General features: G+C 40.2%; 1 protein-coding gene across 2 annotated transcripts in view; it reads right to left on the bottom strand.

The window, feature by feature from the left end:
- LOC124593683 (Golgi-specific brefeldin A-resistance guanine nucleotide exchange factor 1) overlaps positions 1 to 26,312 on the bottom strand; it is a 304,033-nt gene that overhangs the window by 205,600 nt on the left and 72,121 nt on the right. For both annotated transcript variants that reach the window (XM_047131983.1, XM_047131984.1), the window contains exons 10-13: positions 21,563 to 21,740; positions 20,946 to 21,061; positions 20,726 to 20,861; positions 12,651 to 12,802 (exon numbers count right to left, since the gene is read on the bottom strand). In XM_047131983.1, coding sequence (XP_046987939.1) covers positions 12,651 to 12,802; positions 20,726 to 20,861; positions 20,946 to 21,061; positions 21,563 to 21,740 — 582 coding nt within the window. The remainder of the gene's footprint in view (positions 1 to 12,650; positions 12,803 to 20,725; positions 20,862 to 20,945; positions 21,062 to 21,562; positions 21,741 to 26,312) is intronic.

The following is a 26,312-nucleotide window of genomic DNA, read 5'->3' as shown; positions in this document are numbered from 1 at the left end:
CAATCACAGCAAAAGGCTCGATCTTAGCTTGCAGTCACAGGGCTTTGAGCAAAATGCTCCACCACAATTTGGGCAATGTCATTTTTACAAAATTGTTGAGGTTTTCATGGCCACTCACTGACATGTTGTCCATTGGCTTCTGTCTCAGGTTCTTCGCCAATGTTGATGGGACAGGTAAGTATAATAATATTCAGCCATTAGCTTATCCCTTTGACAGCTTGAGGCGCACGACCACCATGCCATACTGAGGCGGCGCGGACTACGGCGTAATCCAGGTACTTGCGCTAAGTCCTGTTCCTCGGAACCACCACCGGGACCGGAGTGGCCCGCACTTCCCAATCCGTCCTGTGCTGAATACTTCTGGACTGATTACGACTCGCGCAGAGCCAGCATGAATTTTTGGCAACTTTGAGCTCTAATATCTCCAGCAATAGTTTTTGTAAATAAATCAAATTTGGCCATTTTGTACAACTTCATGCGTTCTCTTAAGAATAATAATGAAAAGAATTTTATGAGCCATATTGAGTCAGAAAATTGTAGGTGAATTGGCCAAAAAAACAGGCACCCGAAAAAACTTCGAAGTTTGGCTTCTTGCATCTCCTGGATGAATACTATGACGAACATGAAACTTGGAGTGTAATAACCTAACAATGCAAGGTACTCAAATATAAAGTTTCATTTGCGTAGCACTTTCCAGTATTGAACGAATTAAGTGCAAAATTTATGATTTCGTAAAAAATCAATAATTCAGTATTTTCGTTCTGATTCTGCTAGAAAACTACGTTCTATAAAACATTCCAAGCTGTAAAAAATCGGCCTTGAAAACAATGTAAACTTCAGAGCGCATATTTGGTAGAGTGAAAGAATGATGAAAATGAAATTTAGAGTGCAATAGATTGACAGCACAAAGATATGGAATAAAAATTTTTATTAGCCTAATATTTTCCAATCATCTACAAATTCGTCAAAAAGGTGTTGATTATTTTTTTTTATATATATAAAGATGAAAGCAGGGTATATTCGATACTTCTTTTACAAATACAGTTTTCTATTAAGGCTTCAAAGCCACTCTCATTTGAACAACCAATTTTAAACCCCCCACCCTCCCCAGACAATGATTTAATTTCCAATATTGGCAAACATAGAGGAAAAGTAGTAAGAAAAATCGCACTGAGAACAGAGTTTTAACTTTGGCATGTTATTTCTCATTGATCAAAGGCACTTGAAATTGATTATAGAAAACAGGTTTTTTACAAGTAGAACTGAATGTGATCTATATTTGTACTACTCAGGATAAAAGAATATAACTGTCTATGTTATGTCTTAATAATTTAAATTTATCGTACGTAGATTACTATATAAGTTTTGTTATACTGGCACAATGTACTCGGCCTAATTACATCTACCACAGTACAGATATTGCGCCACCTCAATCGCCAAGTCCATTCATTTTCCAGCAAACTGCTACACATGAAGAAGTCGGGCATTGTTTGAATAATTTTACACCTGTTACATCTATTTCCCATCCTTTTCGATCCAGACTTTGGACAGAGACTGGCAAAGTTAAAAAAAATAAATATTTTTTTACATTTTTTAGTAATTCATTCAGAAGTGTCAAATATTCTCAGATTTAGTTCCAAATGATTAGTAATGCTTCTTTGTATGATAAGTCTCAAAGCAAGGTACAACACATAATGGAAGGTTACAAGTTTTGCATTGGTATTTTTGTTTCCCGGTGTACTTTCTGTTTAGTGCAAATCACACATCTGCACATAAGCATATTTTTCTGCGAATGTTCACTGACAATAAAATCCAGAAAACGTCTCCCTGTGAATTGCAGAGTTTTCTCGTCATCGTAGTGCCTTCCCCTACCAGCTCTTTTTCCGTTCTGCAGCATGTTCTTCTACACTCTCCCTTATGAGAGGAAGGTGAAACTCTGAGTACCATTTTTCGCCCTGTTACCAACCAGTGGAGAGCATGAGCATTTATAATGCACAAATCCAGAATGTGAAAAAAATATTTCTAGTACCATTTCACAGTCTTACACACTAATTCCACTGTAACAGTCAACTACACCCATACTCGAGTTGTAACCTACAATACATTGCAGTTTCTTTATTTTTTCGCCAGTATTTCTGTCAGTCTTCGCTGTTTCACTCATTTGTGTTGTGTGACTTGTGGTCAACATGCACACTTCTCTCTTATCGCACCACTTGATAGTAAGGAACTTGTCAATGGACTTAAGCTCAGTTTCTCCCCATTTTAATTTCTTCCACAGTTTTGGCATGTTGTGCCCATTCTTATGACCAGTGCCACATGTGGTTGTTCCATGGTTGTGAAACTACAGGAACAGGTCCAAGCTGGAGTACCAATTATCGACATACAGAATATGACCCTGATCCAAATACAGTCCCATAAGAGTAGCCACTACATCGCCACTTTTCACTAAATTGTGGAAAAACAATTTCTGTTGTTGCACCTGTATATACAACAAAATCCAAAATATACACACACTGACAGACAGTACAAATGTCTTTATTATGAATCTACTTCACTTGGTTGGAATAAATTGCTTAACAGATAATCGTCATTTGAACAGCAAGAGACTTTCATCTACACAAAGCTTGTGATGAGGACGAAATGAATTACAAACTTTGTCAACAATTGTCCTTATTTTAAATAGACTGTCAGCTAAAGTACTTGCAAAGTTTTCACTGAAGTATAGCATTCTCAGAAATAGACAAAAATGGTCTCCAGACATAATTTTGCTGAAAACTGGTTTGTTCAAAAGTGTATCTCTAGACCAATAATCAATTTTAACTTCTTAACTTGTGCCATTAGAAGGCAAATGTCAACAAAACAATACATTTCCTCAAATCCAGAGTCTTCCCACTTTGACAGTCGAGAATTAACAGATTCTGCAGTATTTTCTCTGTAAACGTAAAAACGATTTGTTTCATCTGATATAAATTGCAACGGCTCTTGAGACAGAAATATCACAAAAAGTGAAAGAATGCTTGGGTCAGTATCTAGTTTACATTTGTATCCTGAACTCGAGTCATCAAAGTAATGGTTTAATAGCTGGAAATTGGTTTCTTTCCAGTCAAACGTGTCACTGTCACTTTCTGATTCCACAGATTCAGAGTAACTGCTGACTGTAATTCTTGCTCTCCCCTCTGATGTAAAGGGCTGAGGACTACAGCTTTGAGATTCTGTTGGAGACTCATCACTGCTAGCAAAATCAGAATTCATACTCACTGTCACTCCTAGTGAGCATATCCAGGTCCTCTTTTTCTGTGCAACCATGGCCATGGCACAGTCACATTTCTCCCATTAAAATAATAATAATAATAATAATAATAATAATAAAACTGACAAATATGTGAAGCAAAGTCAAATTCTGCAAAGAGGGAACACAGAAACAAACATATACGCATTCTCAAACTATACAGTCAGACCACTGAACAGCTACTGGAAGAGCAGAGTGGAAAGACAGCTCTGCGTTTTTACATGTCTGTCATAAGGTAGATGTGACTTAGCGCACCTGTACTCGTCCCTAGCAAAGGCCAGTGGCATGGTATGTGCCAACTCATCCTTAGCGCTGTAGGGAAACCCAAAGGCCACACTTAAACACGTCGGGTGTGAAAGGGGAACGGCAAGGCATGCCGAGTTAACAGGTCCCCAGCAGTCAAAGGGTTAATTCCAGCCTGTCACCAGCAACGGAGGATGAAGTTCTGACAATGACAGCCTTTTGGGCTGACAAAACCTCAGAGAAATCATCACACAAATGGCTTCTGCAGAAGCCAACAGGCATATGTCAATCTCACCTTTATTCGGTCAAAGACTCCCATTCCTCAAAATACATGCTAACAGGACATTTTGTAACTCCCTTCCCACAAATTATGACAGCCTTCTATACTATTGATGATTTAGTGAAATGATTTACTGAGTTCAGAAATTTCTGTTAATATGTATTCTTCATCCGTTTAAGCCTGATTGTAAAGGAGTGCTTAACATTAGGTTAATGAACAGGCTGCCTTCTATATCGTTCTGGAGAGTTTGGAATCAATGAGTCAGCAGCCAGGTGGTTATTTCACTTAATCCCATCTCTCCACTTTTTGGCTGTACAGAATCCCATTTATGTTGCTGACTACCGATCCACTGCTTTGTCTGGTATATGCATTGGGAAATTGTCACTAGACTTCAAATCATTAGAAACTTCCAACCGAGCAGGGTTTGTGAGGACACAAGAGCACAACAAGATATCAATGATGGAGACAGGCAGCAGCTCTGCTGAACTGGCTGTTGCACCTCATCTTCATATCCACATGGGGCTTAATAGCTCCACCCCAAGGGCAAATGAACCTGGAGTCCAGTTGGGAATGCTCTAACTGAAGGCTGTAGTAGTTCCCAAAGGCAGACTTCAGTGTTACTGTCATTATCACTTTTGTGTTCTTCAGAATCAAGACAGAGTGATCTGATGCTTTTCAGATTTTTGACAGGCCTACTCAGTCTACTCTTCTATGACCAGCACCGTTCCTCCTGAGAGGGTGGTTGCACCTTCATTTGTAACACATTCTTTAAGAGTTGTATGTCTGACTATAAGGGTCAACAATGGTCTCCAGGCAAAAATCTCCATTTAAAAAAGTTTTATTGTTTTCTCAAATTCTTCTTTCGTCACAGAACAATTGGTGACAAACATTAGTATTTTTGTAACAGTCTCCCAACCTTCCCCTTTTCAAATGTGGTGTTCAATCTTGAGACCATCTCCTGGAGCTTTTGTACTTTAATAAATGCTTAACACAAATACAAACAGTACAGTTGCACATACAGTTCAAGGTTTGATTGGTGGTGGTTAAGAGACTAAATGGTAAGGTCAACAGCCCCTCTGTCAAGACATTCTTCATCTGGACTTGGTGACGTCTGTCAGAAATTTGACCAGATTATGAAAGTCTGTCTGAGTTATAAAATCTAGGCACTGAAAGCAATACTGATAGAAGATGTTAAATTACATGGGGTGGGCCATTACATAAGTAAGAGCAGACAACAGGTCTCCCAGGGCTCATCTGTAGTGAGAGAGACCCCACATGCTTCCAACACACCACCAATTGGTCTATTACAGAATAAAGAATACTTCCTATTAGGGAGATTAATAATAGCAAAAATTTGAAGGTAAGAAACATAGCGAACATTTGTTGGACGAACAATAATAGATCACAATGAGAGAACTAATCAGGTCTGCAGGTGGATGAGGCCACGCAAGTGTCCCCTGTTGCTCCGCATGCCTCTGCTGCCCCCGTCCCTCCCCTTGCCACAAATGACCCATCCCGACATGTTAAGTAGGGAAGCAGTACCTATTATTCACCACCCAAAAAAAGAGAAAATAGGGTGTAGCAGAAAAAAAGCAATTGAATTAGAGTAAAATAGATATGACCTAGGCAGCTTGCAAAGGAGGTGAAATCAAGTGTTCCCCAGACCCAGCATGTGGTGGAACACACGCCAATCCCAACCACCTGCCCCCAACACAAAAGTAGTTTACAACATTTTATCTGACAATACCTACCACTTTCACAGAGTAAATGGAGAACCAGTTCAACAGTCCACAAGTTTTCAACCAATATTACAGGCAACAAATCTGGAAGACCATGTTTAACATGGACAGTCAGGAGCAGACAGCAATCCTCCAGGATGTGAGTACTGTCCATTAAGCTTTGTGAGAAGAATGTGAGGGTGGATCATTATGTCAAATAAGCCATGAATTAACCTGCTATGACAGATGTGGAAGTGTCATAAGATGATATAGATGTAGAGGAATTCCTCCTGAGGGGAACTGACGGAGGAGTACCATCCATCAATAGTTTCTTTGATAGTTTGATGTTAATTAGAGGGGGCAGTAGGCCATCAGATGCTGTTCCATCTCTGAGTATTCGAGTTATTTGCAAACTCCAGGCCCACACCTGGAATCATCAAAGTGAATGTTGGGCAAATAATTGCTTCTCTAGGCAAACAATCAGCCAGATCTTTCCCTGGAACACCTACATGACTTGGGACCCGCAGAAAGACAAATGAGCAGGCAGTACCACTACAGTAAGAGAGAAAGTCACAAACAGCAGGTATTATAGACTGCTCACTGAGCCACTACAAACAAAAATGCAGTCTAGGAAGGCCTGTTTAATAAAACATAGGGCTCTGTTAATGTTATCGGCTCCAAAAAATTTTCTGGAAACAACCACTGGGAAATATAAAAGTATCTCATTGGTTTTAGAGCCATCAGTGTAAATGATGGTAGCATCTTGATATTTCTGAAGAACAAGAGGAACGGATGCCAAAAGGTCATTGGGGCAACTAACTTCAGGACCTTGAAATACAAGGGTTGGAACTTTAATATTGGCAACTATTTCTTTATAGCTCATACAAAATAGATACATGTTTCAAAGTTTTCCTGACCTTCAGGGTTGTTGTTGTTGTTGTGTGGTCTTCAGTCCTGAGACTGGTTTGATGCAGCTCTCCATGCTACTCTATCCTGTGCAAGCTTCTTCATCTCCCAGTACCTACTGCAGCCTACATCCTTCTGAATCTGCTTAGTGTACTCATCTCTTTGTCTCCCTCTACGATTTTTACCCTCCACGCTGCCCTCCAATACTAAATTAGTGATCCCTCGATGTCTCAGAACATGTCCTACCAACCGATCCCTTCTTCTAGTCAAGTTGTGCCACAAGCTCCTCTTCTCCCCAATTCTATTCAATACCTCCTCATTAGTTATGTGATCTACCCATCTAATCTTCGGCATTCTTCTGTAGCACCACATTTCAAAAGCTTCTATTCTCTTCTTGTCTAAACTATTTATCGTCCATGTTTCACTTCCATACATGGCTACACTCCATACAAATACTTTCAGAAATGACTTCCTGACATTTAAATCTATACTCAATGTTAACAAATTTTTCTTCTTGAGAAACGCTTTCCTTGCCATTGCCAGTCTACATTTTATATCCTCTCTACTTCGACCATCATCAGTTATTTTGCTACCCAAATAGCAAAAATCCTTTACTGCTTTAAGTCTCTCATTTCCTAATCTAATTCCCTCAGCATCACCCAACTTAATTCGACTACATTCCATTATCCTTGTTTTCCTTTTGTTGATGTTCATCTTATACCGTCCTTTCAAGACACTGTCCATTCCGTTCAGCTGCTCTTCCAGGTCCTTTGCTGTCTCCGACAGAATTACAATGTCATCAGCGAACCTCAAAGTTTTTATTTCTTCTCCATGGATTTTAATACCTACTCCGAACTTTTCTTTTGTTTCCTTCAGGGTAGTCATCAGCATTGTGTATAACCTGTTGACATGATGTGGAAGTCTAAGGATACTCTTAGCAGTGCCAGTTGTGTTGACAGTTCGAGCGGCGCGGCCTGTTGCCAGATGAATTTGTAGCAGTTCTGAAGCAAATGCCACGAGATATTTTTTTCAGTTTAGAAATCTAGTTACACTTACGAGGACTTTAGTCAGGGGAGTGCAGTAGGTGGTACAGTACTTAGCAGCCTCATCAGTAAAACAAATAAGTAACAGCTTGCACTGTAAGTGCTTCAACATTGTTCTGCAAAATAATATCAGGTCCTGCAGAAAGTGTCATCACTTCTGCCTCTATGCTGTTCATTTTTGGAACACAACCTATGACCAGCTTAGAAACAGAAGTGACGACACTTTCTGCAGGACCTGACCATCATTTTGCAGGACAATGCTCAAGCACATACACTGCAAGCTGTTACTGATTTGTTTGAGTGATGGGGCTGCTAAGTGCTATACCACCTACTGCACTCCCCTGACTTAAGTCCTCGCGAGTTCAGCTCTATTTCTAAACTGAAGGAAACACTTCCCGGCATTCACTTCAGAACTGCTACAGATTCGTCTGGCAATAGACCACGCCGCTTGAACTGTCAACAAAACTGGCACTGCAAAGACTATCCTATGACTTCCGCATCGCTGTCAACAGGTTATACACAATGTTGGTGACTACTCTGAAGGTCAGTAAAACTTTGAAACCCCTATCTATTTTGAATGAGCTGTAAATAAATAGTTTCCACAATTAAAGTTCCAACCCTCTTATCTCGGTCCTAATTTGTGTCTGAGTACTAAACAAAGGAGCTGCAGGTGAGCGGTGTCCTGTAAAACACATGGAGCCCATTCTAAGGACATTAGCAGAGTGTCCCATCAGATTGCGTCATGGTGTACTGGTAATCCCACCCAAGGGTGGAAGTGACTGGGTCGATGACCCTTGCGTGCAAAAATAATTTGCTAGGTTGGATGATTGGGAAGTTGCCGTATGGTGACTGCATAAGTGAGCACGAGTTGATATCACTGAAACTGAAGAGGAAAAATTGCTGCTTTGGTGGAGAGATTGTCTATGGGACTAGTTGAATGCACCAGTGGCCAGGCTTATTCCATGATGATGGAGTGGGTCCAATAATTTTAAAACTGAAGTTGCCACTGAAACATTAACCTGGCAACCGTAGTGCAATCTGGATGAGACCTGGGTTCCAATAAATATGGAAGGGAGCAACATAAACTGCACTCCAAAAGGTGTGGGCAAAGATGCAGCCAGTCTTTAGTTGACAAATATGGCTCACATAAGCTTTTTATCAAAGAAGGGTCCCAAAAATTGGGTCTATGTCACAATATTCAAACAATGGATACCCATGTACATTTCTGGGCCATGAGGGACTATGGTATTATGACAGTGATGCACAATTCATGTTTTAGCTAGATAACTGCTGGAAGCTATGGGAAAGGGCTCCAGTAGAGGCCCTTCAGATGGCAATTTGTAGCTGATGTTCAAGGCAATGCTTCAGTTTGGGAGCTGTACAAAGTGCACAAATTGCCTTCTTGTATGACAGAGTGACCAATGAACTGATGGAGATCACTAGCCTGTTCATGACAATTAGGAAGTGTGCAACACTCAGTACAGAGCCATGAGGGACAAGTAACCAGTATGGAGCCTCAAAAGCCCCAAACATGGAGGGTAAAAAAAAGTGACATGATGGTAAAGAAAATGTGGTGACATGCCTCATACACATCAAAAAAAAGGCTGCAATGATGTGCTGGTTACAAAATGCCTGTCACAGTACTGTTTCCCACCTAATCAGATGATCGGTTCTGCATCATGCTCCCAAAAACCATACTGATAGGGGGATGAATGGCACCATGATTTGAGAGCCCAGCACAATTGCCAGGAACCATCCTTTCACGCAGTTTGCGGAGCACATTGCTGAGAATAATCAGTTATGTATGTTTCAATGGTTGATGACTTTTTGCCTGGTTTAAGGACTGAGACAATAATATTATCTCAGCATTGCTAAAGATAAACACCTTCAAGCATAATACAACTGAAATCCTTATGTTGATGGAATCTTTGAATAACATTTAGATGTTGGATCATCACAGCAATAACTGACACATTGGTACAAATACCACCATGAAGTAAGAGATCCAGGAAAGCTGATGATCTTTCATGGCCCAGAAGACTATGGATCTTGGCCTACACCTAAAGTGCAGTGATCCCAGCAATTTTTCTTGCTGTATTTAATTAGATAGCAAGCCTTATTATTAGGTCGTTAAAAGTGAGGAGACTGGTCTGTGAAGGATGTTGCTTGAAATATTGTAGGGTCCTTCAATGATCCTGAATAGCTGTTGCAATGTGTGTGCTCTACAACAGCAGGCAGAGAGGGCATGTAGTAAGGCAATGTACATTTCCAGCATGGAGACGATCACATCGGAGATTTTTCCAACAATTTTGTTGATGGAATTTACTGGGGGGAGGGGGAGGGGGGGCAAAGATGATAACAGGGGTATACAACTCTCAGCTGGCTAATCAAATATATCAATGTGGTACCTGGTCTGACAGGTGATGATTAAGAGGTCCCAGAATCACTGGAAAGTGGTTTCTGTCACAAAGATTATTTGCATTGCTCATTGCAGTGAAGACAAGAGATTGGGGGAAGAGATAATAAGTCAACAGACAAAAATGTGCGATGTGCGGCACTGAAGAAGGTAGGAGTACTGTCATAGTGGTACATTCCCACAGAGGGTGGTGTACACATACAAAATAGGAGAAAAGGGGAGAGAGGAAGAATTGTTAGATTATTCAGTTATTGTCTCAAGTAAGAGCACTGCCTTACTGCCTTACTTATGAATGGTGATTGCTGGAGTCGTTTTCTCTGCATTGCTATTGCTCCTAACACTGTACGGAGAGGAATCCACACACAAATGATATCTGTGTGAAACAATGTACAGACCCCTCCAAACATTCTCTCAGGCTGACTACAGTTCAGACAGAATGCATGATAATCTTGAATAGTTCTGGAATGGTCATCAGTGAGCCATGTTTCTTGAAAAGCAACACAGATTACAGAACAAGATGACATTAGTTGTCATGATTCAAGAAGGTGAAAGCAATATTCATTGCTGCCCCGTTGGACATCACACAGAGTGTCCTGGTTACGTACGAGGAGCCCAAGAGTCATACTTGAAGATCACTGTTTATCACTAGTGGAGATGGAACATCAAACAAACATGGATTCCGGGGGGGATGATTTGGTGCCTGCGGGTCCACCAGTGTAGCCTCCTCCTCCTCCTCCTCCTCCTCCTCCTCCTCGGCATTCCAGGTTCTTGTGAAGGCTTATCTGCTGTAGTGCAGGAATGGAAGAAAAGTGAGCAACCCTGGGACTCCAGTCCATGGATCCTTCAGCCTCTGGCTGGTGTATGGTCTGATCTGTGTATGTCTCGAGAGATTTTTCTCACCCCTGACACTGGTACGCACTGGAGGAGGTTGCTGCTTCCCCGGCCAGGTGCGGGTTTTTGTTGCCACAAAAAGTGCTGCAGAAACAATGACAGTTGAGGGCCTATCACCCCCACAGTTGACTAGCAGGACTACTAGGTGTCAACTTCAAGTGAGTAAATACACCAGGTACAGTTGACAACCCACCACAGCAGTGGCAAATATCAATATCATTGAGACTGGATACAAACCATAATATTATCTGTGAGCTTCAAAATATTAAGAGCCAATCTGTGACCTCAAGTTTCATGGATTTTGCATTCTGTACATAGGTTAGTACACTTCAAGAATCAGGGACGGTGACCATTCCTGCAATTTGCAGAGACAGGTGGTACAGTAGATGGTGAATTTTCTTGATGTGATAGTCAGTATAGTCTGCAAAATGGGTCATAGGTATGCAGAGAAAACATATGATCAAAGCACTGGCATTTGAAACACTGGATTCGTGGTGGGAAACACAGCTTCACATTGCAGTCGTAACACACCATTTTGACCTTTTCTGAAATTGAACGCCCTCAAATGTGGGATGAATGCACCAGTCTGACTTCTCTCCAGGTGTTCATGCAGTTATTTGTCCATCTTTAGTATTTGCTTCCAGTTACAAATTTATTTCTTTATCATGTTTAGATTTTTATGGGGTGCAACAGTAACCAGTACACCACCAAGTTGTTTACAGGACAGTAACACCCAGGACTTGGTGGGATTTTGTGTCTTAAGATGGAACCCATTCATTATTTCCCAAGGGGTGAGAGTTCACCAAATAGGTTTTCAATAATCACCACAAAAAAATCATTGGAGTATTAGAGAAAGAACCTTTCTTCTGTTCCGGTGCAAACGAAAAACTGAGGGGAATAACTATCTGCAAATCATTTGGTTTTGCTTTTCTCCTGTGGTTCCTACGTTGTAAAGACCACCCCCAAATTGTGGTCTGTCTGAAGATATTGCCGGGACTATGCAGCCACCAGCTGATAACTTTGGTTGTTTCATGATGCCAGAAATCTGCCATGATGCTACCTCATCCAAAGAAGGACTCTCCCCAACACATACCACCCAGCCAGAGCAAAGACCATGTGGCATGACGGCCACTGCCCGGAAACCCAGTGCTCCCAAACACACAGACAACTACGCCTCGGCATGTGCAGCAAGGTGACAGCTCAGCCACCAATAGTGTGAGCCCTGGGCAGTCAGGGGGCTGCAACTGTATGGGTACCTGATGATGCCCCACATGGATTGGATATTGGGTGACCTTCCCCGCACAGTCCACATAATCTGTTAAATTTTGAAAAAGTAGAGGTCAAACCCAGATGTTGAGACTGAACGAAAGTTAACTGAAGTATGTGGTCAATAATAAGGGAACAAAGTGGGAGAAGCTGAAATCAATATCCTACGATAAGGCTAGGTTGTCAGAAGGAAATCTGTTCTAGAGAATAAGTTTGACAATTTGAGGAAAGATATAGTCAGTAAGTAAAATTGCAGCACAGTATAGGAAGAAGTAATTCAATGGCTTTGGACCCCATGCTCACCACATACGTAATCATCCATGAAAACATCTATGTGTGTACTATCACATTCTACTGCAGTCTGGAGGACAAGTTTTCCTGCGAGACAAATCGCAATGGTATCGACCTTAAGCCAAGTAATGGATGGAGGACGCATAACTTATTGGCAAACTGATCTGTGCAATTATGTAGGACTCATTTAATTTATTACACAATATCTCTTTTGAAGGATATGTTTCATTCAAAATGTTGTGAAATATAAGGAACCACTAAGTATTTGCAAACAATTAATAATTCTTTTAGATATCTCCGACTATACCTTTTTCTTATGTTTGATAGCCATCAACTGTTCATGACTTGGTATATTTTCTGATATTTTCTGTCTTCCAAATCTTGATGTATGTTGGCCATATTTCAATATTTCCGCTGCAGCCAGTGACTCTACATCTGAGACAATGTCAGATAAACCATCTGGAAGTAAAGAATTAATTCAAGATCACTTTTTTAATACCAAGACATAGCTTAATGGGATAATAAGCAAGACAAAAACACAATTTCCAGGGCATTTCAGTGAAATGTTTTTTGTCTTTTGCAGATTGTACCTTATGTTTAGTAACTAAGTAATTCATTCAATATTGCTTTTTTCATGGGTAACAGGACTGAGAAGCTGATAATTTATGGTTACAGATTTTAGATAATATGTTAAGTATATGGTAATATGTTAAGTTTCAGAAAAATGTAAGTGCCTTTCCAATACAAAACAAATACATTGTTTGAAGCTGCAATAAGGAACTACTATCTTTTTCATAACCATATCTTTGTATCAGTGACTGCTGCACAATAGTAACATGCATTACAAATTTTTGTTTTTGCAAAAAAGGCTTGAACCTAATAGGTAACTCATAATCAAATAATGTATTACTGGAAAATATATCCATAAATCATATTTTCAACCTTGTAAACTCCTCTACTGTTTATGACACCTCAAAAGTGCACCTCATTACCACAACTGTATATTTATCATGTTTTATATGGCATGTGTAAACATGGTGCTCACCTTGAGTCACCTAATTAAGTTTGACAAGACACCTCCTTCTGAATCTGAAACTGTCATATATTAATTTAAATATAAAAGAAATGCAGTAATTTTTGTTGGTCAGTTCACAGATTACCGAGAAAATACATTTGTCTACCTTCGCAATTGCTCTCTACCTTAACACACCACCCACACATTTAGTGCCTTCAGAAGGGGACCACATGGCAACTGGAATTTTGTAATTCTCTATATTTATGGTACTTGAGATTCAAAACTCAAATAGCAATCTTCCAATGCACTTTGATGTCACTCTCAAAAATTCTTGAGAAAATTGACTATGGTTTTCTCTAAGCAGTTTCAATTCATTAATGTTATGAAAGTTTTGGCAGACTGCATTGCTCTGGTAGAAGGACTCGGGACTAGTAATCGCTTGTTCGAGTCTTATGTCCATCATTATTTTTTTTCTTCATTTTTTCATTCAATTTGAATAACTGTATTATTTAAAAATAAAATTTGTCAAATGTATGATTCATTATATCAATATAGCAGCCCTCCATGAGACTGGATTCCCAGATGAATCTGAAAGATATAGAATCTGAAAGATATAGAACATATAAAGAAAAACCTGGCAAGAGTTGTGGAGAATGTACACTTCTCGAGGACCAGTCTTGCAGTACACCACAAATGGATTGCAAGCATATTTGACTTCTCCTCTCCCAAATGTGATATTGCTACCTCAGTATCCTGCCAGATTGCTCCATGTCAATGGGGCCAGCTCTATCTAGGCATGTATGACAAAGTGGGCTTCTTGACAACACAACCCAGACAAATATACCTGTGCCTCCAACCAAACTAAAGATCACTTGCACTCTGAACTTGTCTCTCATCACACAATGTCAGATGTATTCTGTGCTGACACCAGACTGGGCTTCTGACATGTCTACTGCCAACATCGTGCTGTGCTTCAAGCCTTCCTGACTCCGACTCTAGCGACAGCCCCATTGCAGTTTCCACACGAGCTGGTGAGTCGCACAGGATGCACCTTATGATAGACACAGTCATGGACCTGCTAACCTGATGCTCTCAGGCACCAAACTGGATCCACCCTGTGGGGATGTTAGTGTGCCCAGGTACCTAACATTCCATTGACTTTGGGGCTGTCTGGTCTCTGGCCACCTCTCAGCAAGACCATCCAGCCAGCTGTTGCCACCATTGCAGTCATCACATAGCCTCAGTGGCCCCCAGCCAATGGGCATTGGCCATTTTACTGAAAATAATGTGTTGCCAATAAAAGCTGTTTAACTTCTGGCTTCACTATCGCACAGACCCGAAATTACCCATTCCCAGAGGTCACCCACACTCCATGTCATCATGGCCAGGTGGACATCCTGCTATCCGAGGGTGAATACATAATGGTCAGTAACCCAGAGGACTACATTTAGTATCAGAAGTGTGACTGGAAACCAGTGAGACATTATAGGGTGTAGGTCTACAATGAAATTATGCTGAGTGCAGTACCATTTCTCACACTTATGATTTTGGTGTCGATTCCTTTTCTGTTAAATAATCTCCTTGTATTGTACGCACGGGCCTTGCAATGTCCAAATAAGCAGTAGAGAAGGTTACACGATGAAGGCAGTTCACACCTTCCTAATTCAAATGGTATATATGTAAGCAAACAATATGGAATTAAGCAAGCAGTTAGAGGCACTGAGGGAACATCGGACGGAACAGTCTTCATTAATTATGGCAACACTCATCCTCGAAGCTTGCACTGCTAGCTAGTCTTTCCTTTTTCTAGTACAGGAGGTTAGGGTGTTTTTGCATTCGTTGATAACTGGTTAACTGCTAAGCTGGGTTGGCGGTCAGAGGAACAACTTGTGTAAGGCTAAATTACATCTGCCAAGGGACATTAGGTGTATGTAATATATTTTGAGAAGTTACGCAACGCGCCAACATTTGAGAGTCTAAGGGCAGGATTGTTACAATAATACAAAAGGAAGAACAGCTAAAGGTCGCATAGGAAAAAGTTGACCAATGGGTCACGTAAGCATAGAGCACCCATTCAGAATTTAATGAGAAAGTTTAAGAAACTTTATGTCAAAATGTATGAGTAACAGATAGCGATGGCACTAACAGGATCCTTCTGCAAGGGACAGAACAGAGGGCACGAGACGCACTTTTGTGGGCGTTGCCTCCTGATGCGTTGAGGAAAAACACAGGAAGAGTTCCCTAAGAACTTTACTGGAGCCGTAGGAACTGCAACAGCATCGGAATAAATAGAAGTGGTGGCAATTCCAGAACAGAAGGTGAATTTCTCTGAGGAAGTGTTACCGATACAACTGATCAGGCTACATACACTAGAAATACCATACGCTGCAGTGTAAGAAATACGAGAGCAAATGGGACATACAGAAAGGGAGTGGAGACAGAAACCTAAAAAGGGGTCTGATAGATGGACACAGGATGGGAATAGTAACCTTCTGTTAAAAAGTAACTGGAGCTCCAGTGTTGCCACATAGGTCTCCCAGTGAATATAAGAAAGGCTAAATGTGTCTCATGAAAGAATTTTGCTTATAAGGGTTATTGGATGGAAGGAAACAAGTTTTTATTTGATGCTGATTTACAGGTGTCTGTGTCAAGTCTGGGCCTCATGGGGAAAAGGAGGTTGTGCATGCCATGATGTTAAGATGAGTGGGTAGAACAAACATGTGTTCGCTATTTTCAGTGACACCTAATTTTCAGGTTGGGCTAAAAATTTCTGGGCTCGTATGGAAACACTGTCCCATGCAGGTGATGGTTAATTCACAATCTAATCGTTAGATTTCTTGGTTAAACATCACACTGAAATTGACCTTTATCAGCACAAGGTAGAAATCAATGTAACAGTGTTCCATCTAGGAGAAATTCTGACAATGCCACACAGCTGCAAAGTCCATCTTTGGTGCAAGGGGCACCATTTAAATTGTGTGCAAGGGAAATAAGGATCAATTTGCACAGTAATGTACTGCAAGGTGCGAGAAAACTACAGTGCAAAGCATAGAAACTAACTGCTGGTAAACGTGTGTAGTCAAGCGACTGCAGAAGACTGAGGAATTGGTTAACGCACGGCGTTTTGTACACAGGAGGGGGTTTACATGCACAGGAATTAGATGGTGAGCAGGTAGGACCCGTAAGAATAGAAAACTTTGAGACTATAGGCATGGTGTTGTCTAGAGGGTTGATTATTACCGATTTAGAGATACTTGTGGAACATGAGTTGGACAGAGCAAATTCGGGCCCTAAACTTAAACAAACCAACAGCTTAGCTTCATTACAATAAAAAGGTAGAGCACTTGAAAGTAACAGAAAGGTCAGGAATGTAGCACTTAAAAGAGTTTCAGAGTCTGTTTTGTCCTCATGGACCATTGCCAGCAACCCTAGTAAAAGCACAGAATCCCAAACAGAATGAACCATCTGTGTATCATAAACCCATATTGTATGCCTCATCACATACAACTGGTGAGTGAGGAGTTTATTAACCAGCAGTTGCGAGGTGGCGTTATTGAAGAAATCAGTCCTTGGTACTGGTGGTGATCATCCCAAAGAACATTTAGGATGGTACGAAGGCATATTGTTTTTGTTATGATAACAGCTAAATTTTTAAGCTCTTGGTAAAAGACACTTATCTGAATATAATGGAAACTTTGGTTAATCAGTAGCAATGCAGATATTTTTCTAATGTACTGTAGACTGGGAGAAAGTGGAAGTTCAGGATGACCATTGCAAGCTATTTGCAATGCAACTACAATTCACTGTGCACAATGGACTGTTGTGTAAGAAAAAAAAATTAAAATAGTAACAGACCTTCTGCTGTGGTTCCAGCTACAATGCAGGAGGAAGTATTAAGACAGGCACACATCATGTGGTAGCAGGCCATGGGATTGTGGAACAACGGAATGACATGTTGAGGAGTAATTTTAGAGTTGAATAAGGAGATACGACGTAGGACAGCATTTAAAATAATCTGTATTATATGTTCAACTTGCTGAGTTAATTCACCAATGTATTCTGTTACAGAGATTACCAAAAGCAAGCAAATCATTTTATGTGGTTGGATTGGACATCTTGAGTCCTCTGGGCAAATGTCAGTGGGACAATGTTGCATGTTAACAGCGACAAATCACTTTTCACATTATGTGGAGATGATAGGTACCATGAATAAACAAGCCGATACAGAGGCACAAGCAATGGTGAATAATTGGCTGTTAAAATTCAGAATCCCAAAGATTTTGATTGCGGACCAAGTTTCTAACTTCGTGTAGGAACTAATAAAGCAAAAAGTGTGTTACACCTGCATGGAAATAGCAGATCAGAAAGTGAGCACAGGATGATATGAGAGATGTTGAGTTCCTATGTTGAGTCACCGTAGCAACTGGGATTTGCTATTACTTTACAGAGTTGCAACACACAATTCGAAAATCCATGAGGGTACAGGTCTGTCATCATACAATGTGGTATATAATCTGTAGATGATATCACCATCCAAGGGAAAAGGATGGTAAATCAGCACAGAAGTTTGCAAAAACATTACAGATGGTATGGTGCCAAGTGCAGAAAGGAAACAATGAATACTTGGAATGGCAAGAGCAAATGGCACAACAAAATGCCAAGTTGCCAAAGAACATGTAGGACAATGGGTGATATTGAAAGCCCTTATACCCCAAAGAGGACGACTACAAAGTTTTGCAATTGCTATTGGCGTCAAAACCAAATAGTGGAGATAACACTGGCAGTAAATGTGACATTGTAACTACCTGCGTAGCGAGTAGTCATCCATGTAGGACGTAGGACGTATCTGACCCTTTCAGGGTGCAGGGTGCAGCAGAAGCTTTGCCATCACTACTGGCGTCGGTCCCAAGAAAGGAGGGAGGGGGTAAGAAAGGAAAAAAATGGAACAACAGTTTGAGCAAGCCACTACTACAAAGTCTGCGCATACTTTGTCATACGCATGAAGACACAGTGTTAGGCCAATATAAGGAAAAGAGAAAGTTGGTTGAAGTCACTCGCAGAGATGGCAACAAGAGACATGGCATTATTGATGCTGCTGCACATTTGCAGCAATAGAAGGGAGATTATGTTTATCATGTCCATTTTCTGCACCTCGTATCATGTTCCATGGTAATGAGAGTATGTGCAGTTAATGATGTGCAAATTATGAAGGGATTTTATTTTCATTTATTTATATATGTAGTTTGCTTGAGAATGTACAAAAGTCTTTGAGCACTGGATGGGTACAGCAACCACTGTCTAGCTGTGAAATGACATCCAGATGATGTTGATAGATGGCAAGCAACAATGCTGATTTGAGGTTATAATGTGTTATGAATTTCATTCTTGTGGTATATTAATAGTTAATTGTGGGATATCATGTGGGTTGTTTATATGGACTGATTCCAGTGTCTTGTTAATGTAGTAATTTTTTTCTTTATGGCAGGGAATGGTGTTTGCTTATTTTGCTGTATGTACACAGTGAGAGTAAAGCATGAGCATGAGTACTTTCATATTGTAAATTTAGGTGAAACAGTGGAAATGAAAGTAACTTATGGTTGTTGTGACAGTTTAAAGGTTTTGATGTACAGAGATTCTGGCATGTGTTTGATTCACAGCAGGGCATAAAGAGAGCAATAATGGATCATTAAGTTGACAGCAGAAGAGTTGTGTCAATACCAGAAGGAACGGGTTCAATACGCTCCTCCATGGTGGGTCAAACTGTCATGGGAGCAAGCCAAATGGAGCTATTCCTATGGGGAACAAGTATGGAGGGATGCCCTCAGGACATCCCTGCCACTTAATCATATTCCAAAAAATTAGGCCGCACTGGGTCTACTTGATGTACGACGCGATCATAGCTATCACTAATTACTACAAGCAAGGGTGCACAATGGACACAGAGTGGCTAGAACTATGGGGTAACAGGTTACTGCTGAATGGAATTCAACGTGACATCTTGGGATTGACTTTTCAGCTTTCCACAGCAATAACAGGGACTATGGCATTGAATCCGATGTATCCTCTACTCCTCTACTGTATCTGCCAGACAGTCCTTTCAGTACTTTACAAGTAAAAGTTAACCTACTTGAATTATACCCTTAGTACCATCACAAATTCCCTCAACAAGCTAATAGCAGCACAGAATGAGCACATTAACACAGAACAGTTGGTTCACCATATTCAACAGTACAGCACCATAACGTGGTAATAGGAATATTATCCTCAGGAACTTTTTTAATCTTGGTAGACTTATATGACACAAAGAAGAACTTCTTGAACTAACACCACCACCACCAACACCCAGCAAGAATCGGGGACTTGCACCGTGGACTTGTCTCTTGTCACTTGACGTTAGACCTGTTCCGTCCTGTCATCAGGCTGGGCTTCTGTCAAGTTTGTTGACGGCATCATCTCCCAAGACCAATGCAGTCCCCACACCAGCTGGTGCCCCCTTGGGTTGCACCTGCTACTATACACAGTTACAGACAAACTAGTCTGATGTTTTCAGGTGTCAAACTGAATCCATCCAGAGGGGGTTGTTCAGCATGCACCAGCACCAAGCACTTCATTGACTTTAGAAATCCTTAGTACAACCCGGCCAGACCAAGCCCAGCTAGCCACCTCAGGTACTGCCAGCAACATTAGCTGTTATCACCTCACTGCTGTAGGGATATGGTGTTACAGCCAACCTAAGCAAGTCCACCCAGCTGGCTACTGCCGGCATTGCACTCAGTGCCTACTGCCACTTCATTGATTCCCAGACACAGGTGCTTGTCAACTCTGCTGCACACAATACGCTGCCAATTACAGCTGTTTACCTTCTCAGAACATTCTTTGGACCTGCCTTCACCATGAACTTGGCATTATCAATTCCCTGAGGTCACCAATACTTGACATCCTGATGGTCAGGCGCCATCCTGCAATCCTTTGGTGACTATGTAATGGTTAGTATCCTGGACTGCTAGAATCAGCTTAACTCCTGACGTAAGTGAACTGAATTGTACACACTGCCAAAAAGGAATGGTAGTATGTAAGAGAGAAGGCTTTACTCATTTGATTAGCAACATTATTCTGCAATACCTCAGTTTATTTTCTTCAGTTTTGATCTATCACCAGATAAATGCTCTTTAACAAAAATAACTCACTGTTCTAGAACTGCTGCGAATTTCCATAAGGGAATTTAAAAACTTTTGCAGTGATGAGCTAATGAGAAGATGAGTGTAATCAGTACTGAAGGCACCAAGCAAGAAATCATTGTATTATAAACAAAGAGACTGTTACTAGAATGCTTGACTAACTGTAGTGATGATATACAGATGACAAACCTGAATGCTGTCTACCATCTTGTTTTTCATTAAGAATACGACTATAACAATGGGCTTCAATCGAGTCTATTATTGTGAGAAGTGCATCCAAAGAAAGCAGGTGTGTGTTGTAAATCCCAGACACAGGAAAAGCATTCTGAAAATGAAATTATACAAATCTGAGAAAACATAATTATACATATTACCTCTTCATAAATAATTTTAATACAAATTTATTCACCTTTGACAAGAGCTTTGTAAGATCTTCAAAAAGATTCGGTGAATATAAATCACAGTCATAATTAAGATATAGCTCTGTTACAAGACCTGGAATCCTCCACAGCTGGACAATACTTTCTGCAAAAACACAACAAGCATCAATAAGTAACTCAATGACATGGTACTTCAAATAATTACTTAGGTATAAAAGATTATCAACAAAATTGAATTGTAAAGAAATTTAGGTAGAAAAAATTTACGGAGAGAATTCAGAGTCAACAACAAAACACTACCTTCCAGAACAAGAGATTCCCTCATTATGTACAGGAGACTAAATGGTTTAAGGAAGCAAGACTAATCGAATATACAAATTAATTAGGATCCTGAATCAAATCACTGATTTACTTGCATTCCTTTACTCTTTGAATGTGTGCACCTATAACTAATTTTTCATTGTTCTCATTTCCTCCATAATTTTCTTGTTTCATCTGCTGAACCTCTGATCCTGAAAGCTAGTGTTTAATTGCATGACTATGAGTGCCTGTCTCTGCTGGTAAACAGAAATTCTAATTAATTGCATCTGACTGAAATCTTAAATTTTGTACTGCAGAGCATCTCAGTATGGTTAAGTTAATTTACCTAATGCCATTTCTTTCTGTTCAAATGAAATCTTTTGAGAAGTTGCAATAATAATATCCATAAGCCTACTCAGGTACAATTCCAACTGGAACTTCAGATGTGTACGCAGAGATTCAAACAGCAGGAATGACACTTGCAGTACTGCAGCAAATATTGAGAGGCGTTCAGTGCTCAGTAACTGGAAATTAAACAATATTTTATTATAATGAGAACACACAAATAAAAAAATATATTATTCATACAACATGTAAGCTGAAATGGATACATCAGATGAACAAATCCCTTATCAATGTAAAGTAAGGGAAACAGGCACCTGGTACATGGAGGAAGGGCAAGCCAGATTTTATTGTCACTCACCACAGTTTTTACAAGGAACACAATATTTTGTTTAAGTCAGGTTGCTCACACAAGTCAACTTACTAGTCTTTCTTTAGAAGGCTACTGTATAAAAAAATGATTTCACTACTATCACTCTAATGTTAATAAAGTCTTACGCATATTTTAAGAAACAGATTTCACCAAGATAGTCAAATTATTTACAGTCAGAAGTAACACCGACGTCTGTTCCATTACACTGAAGAATCTTTTACAGATGACTTGCAGAAAATGTTGAAGTATCAGGAACATTTTTAAGCCATTAAATGACATAAAACATATTATGAGTCCGTGATCACAACAGCACTAATTAGTGCACTGTTCAGTCTTTATTATTTTTTAATAATTCTGCACATCTTCGGTGGCCATGATAGAAATCATCTCTAACATTCCTGATTTAGGTATGGTATTAAGCCCAGTTCAGCAACACTGTTCATGAATGATCTACGAAAATCAGTTTTAAAGTAAGATGAACAACAGTGATACTAGTGCTTCTGGGACATCAATGGATCTACAGCTGATGCATTATGAGGAGCTGCTGCCAGATGGTAAGTGGTGGTTTCCCAGCCTTAACACTGAGGTGTAAGTGTATGTACCCAGCCTGATCCCCTTACAATGAATAGCATCAATGACCTTAAAGTAAGAGACTGGGACATGATGAAAACTTTCTAAACCTTTCTGAATGTTTGAAATTTAGAGTGGCATCACTCTTTTGTACAACTTTTAGATTAAAAAGACAATTACAACTATTATATTACTCATCCAGATAGCAGTGCATGTTACAGCACCACTTCCAGGAAGGGGAGGTGCACTGGCCCTGGATCAAATCTGCTCAGTGGGTTAACTACAAAGATTGGTGTGCCAGCCAGCCTGGGTGTGGTTTTCAGGTGGTTTTCCACATCCCGCAAGGCAAATACTGGGCTGATACCCAACTCCAGCCTCAGTTAGATGGTTCACATACACTTCAGAAACTTTCACTCATTTTCTCATGAATAACATTATACGCAGACAGATGGGGTACACACATTCCATCCCGGATCATAATTTGGTGGTGACAGGAATAGCATCTGGTCATCCCTTAGAATTAACCATGCCATGGCACAAGAAAATTATTATGATGGTGGTGGTGGTGATTATTAAAACCATTATATTCCCCCTCCCACTTACACACACACACACACACACACACACACACACACACACACACACACACACACACACACACAATTGATTGCTGGCAGTAAGTGGCATGTTGCTATTGCAGAGTTGGAGAAGGAACAAAAAAAATAGCAAATCATCACCAAATAAGGAGTACTGTCTACACTCCTAAAGTTGACATTGTACTACTCGTGACAAAGGCGTACAAAGACTACTCTTTAAATATTCCATTGAAAAATACCATTATCTAATTGAAATATAGCAGACAAAACTTCACCAAATCACTACCTTAAAAACCACAGATATATACTCGATAAGGACTCTTGATACTTTCTTCGAAGCATATAGCTTTACTTACTTTGTTATAGTAATACTACAAAAAAATAACAATTCACATTCCTAACAGAATAAGTAAGTCTGGTTATATTACACTCAACAGTTCTTTACAAATTAGACAGACTGAATATTCAGCCAGACAGAATATTCAATAACTAATCACGTCGATACCGAGTTTTACATTCTGAGAGATTTTGAGAATCTAAGAAATTCTGATTCTCCTGAAACAGGGGAAAAGTGAAGGGGGCATTTCTCCTTGGATATATGCATTTTAGGGCCAACAAAAGCTGCTATAGGGATATATGGCACCCACTTAAAGATTTGGTTTCCAGGGATACGAACCCTCCACATGACAGTATTTAAATAAGTATTCCTGAAGAAGATTTTTTTCCATTGTTCTACAGCTCCACATACAATAACTACCTTCCCAGGGATATCTTCTCCCCATTTTCCCCTTAAGTATTTCATGAATTTTGATTTTGTCTTTATAGTTTGGCTTTACATTTATTTCATAAAACGGACTTCCAGGAAGGATGATGCTCAATACCACTGACGAAGACAGTGACAGAGCTGATGCAATTTCTGTGCACTGTTCAGAATTCGGAAAAGACTGGACAGAACAGAGTTTGGATCATAACTTGAATTCACCTGGGAAGGCTGCAATGAAAGTGTTTCACACCTGACAACAGAATGAACACCATTTGCAAAAAGAAACGTCAAAATTCACATTACAGCTAGCTCTTGGCAGATGTTTGTTGGTGACACAATGTTAAAACCTAAAACAATACACACAGACAGAAGGCCACTAACAATTTGGAAACAACACCTGGTGGATTTTTATTTCCAAGTTATATTCATTCCCTGGAATGAAGGAAGGAAGATTAGGGTTTAACGTCCCACAGACCTTGAAATCATTACGGATGGAGCACAAACTTGGATTGGTTCAAGGGTTAGGATTTGCCAGGACTGATTCAGGGAGATCATCAGAAACCTAAATTTTGATGGCCGGATGTGAGTTTGAACCCTTGTGCTCCAAAAAGCAAGTCCACTGTGCTAAACTCTGCATCACCTTGTTCGGTACATTGCATTCCTTGGAGTTTCGCATGTCTGAGGGAATTCAAACTGATGGTTTGTCATCAGAAAATTACAGCACAAGGGCTATAATTCTGTGGCATCAATATATTATTCAATGAGCTAACAACCACAAAGGGATTTTTATAGCCGTTAACAGTCCTTTCAAAAATTCCTCTTTCAATCATTCATTTAATTTCAGCCAATGCATCATTCCTTACAGCCAAAGCTACATGATATGTTATGAAAGAAAGAATCATGTTCCTATATTTGTAGCTTACATAGTGTTTGTTAACAGTACTGGAGGTTTTTGTGATTTCCAGTAAGTCCTTCTTCTCATAGTCTGTTCATTCATAAATCTATCTCTTTAAATCCTTTTCGCTGGCTACTTTTTTGTCTTGACATTTGTTGTTGGAATCCTTTTTATTTCCATTTGCTTTATTATTTCCTCCCTCTTATGAATAGACAAATTCTACTTTTTTTGGTTTCCTTCACTATGTGTAACTCTCTCATATGACCATTCAGTATTATATCCTTTTTTTCATAAACTGTGCAAGATTTTTCAGCTTTTGACGTAGCCACCTCCTTAACCAACCAATCTGTCCACATAATTGAGTCTACATTTAATCCACATCTACCAACAATGCAATACCATGGCCAAAGAACACGATGTGACAAACATAACTTTGTTACCTAACACTTTTACACCTTGCACTCACACACATACACAAAACCAACTAACTTTGTACCTGTAATTGGTGCAGAATGTATGGCCAGTTTCATCCTTCAGTAGCCTTGCCTTGTCACAAGCCAAAAATCCCCAACAGCTGCCAAAAGATTCCTTCATAACCCATTACATATTTCAGATTCTCCCAGACTTACTTCCCCTGACCCATAAGAACACAGAATCCACACATACTTACAAAATTTTGAAACATCTGCAAAGAGCACGAATTTCACAGAAGATAAGCTCTCTTCTAAGTCCTGTACACTCCAATGACACCAATCTCACGATCATTAAACTACTCACCATCCACCATCTGCAAACTGATACTGACTAGCTATTCTCCCTACACACAAAATGAGCAACTTTGACATGAGCCATGGTAGTCACCTGCAAGAGAGGCAGAGAGACAGATCCTTCTCCAAACAATTTGTTAACACTGACAAACAGAACATGTCTCAGTATCCTGTAGGCCCTGCCAAGGTCTTAGCAGTTCAACACAACCTACTTGATATGACACAGAAAGTGATCTCCCAAGTCAAATACACTATCTTTGGCTGTCCCTATGCCACCACTGCTCTCATCACCAGACCCACAGATCATTCATTTACAAGACACAGGTGCAATACCTCATCCACCTCCCCCTCCCCCCCCTCCCATGTGCAAACACACCCACACACACCCTAGTGCACGTGCACCCTTGTCAGCCGAAGGCTTGAAGGCTTGGCATGACCATTTGGAAAATTGCAAGACTTGTCAGGTGTTCAAGGAATGCTGTGGTGAGTGTCGTAAACATGTGGTTAAACCATGCCCAGATGTCGTGGGGTGGGGCAGCCACCCCTCAATACAGATTTCAGACAACATACACTGAGCAGACTGGTAAAACGGGACACGTGGCGAACTGTGGTGGAACTAACTTCAGACTTTAATGCTGGACAAAGTACAAGTGCTTCTTAAAACAAAGTGCATTGAACACTCCTAACAACGGACCTCTGCAGCTGACAACCCACGCACATGCCAACACCACAACATCGGTAACCACAATTGAAATGGGCATGCGACCATCGGCACTGAGTGTTGGCACAG

The sequence above is a fragment of the Schistocerca americana genome, chromosome 2 (genome assembly GCF_021461395.2).
Source record: "Schistocerca americana isolate TAMUIC-IGC-003095 chromosome 2, iqSchAmer2.1, whole genome shotgun sequence".
NCBI lineage: Eukaryota > Metazoa > Arthropoda > Insecta > Orthoptera > Acrididae > Schistocerca > Schistocerca americana.
The sequence above is the reverse complement of the archived record's forward strand: the minus strand, read 5'-3'. Positions and strand labels throughout refer to the sequence as shown.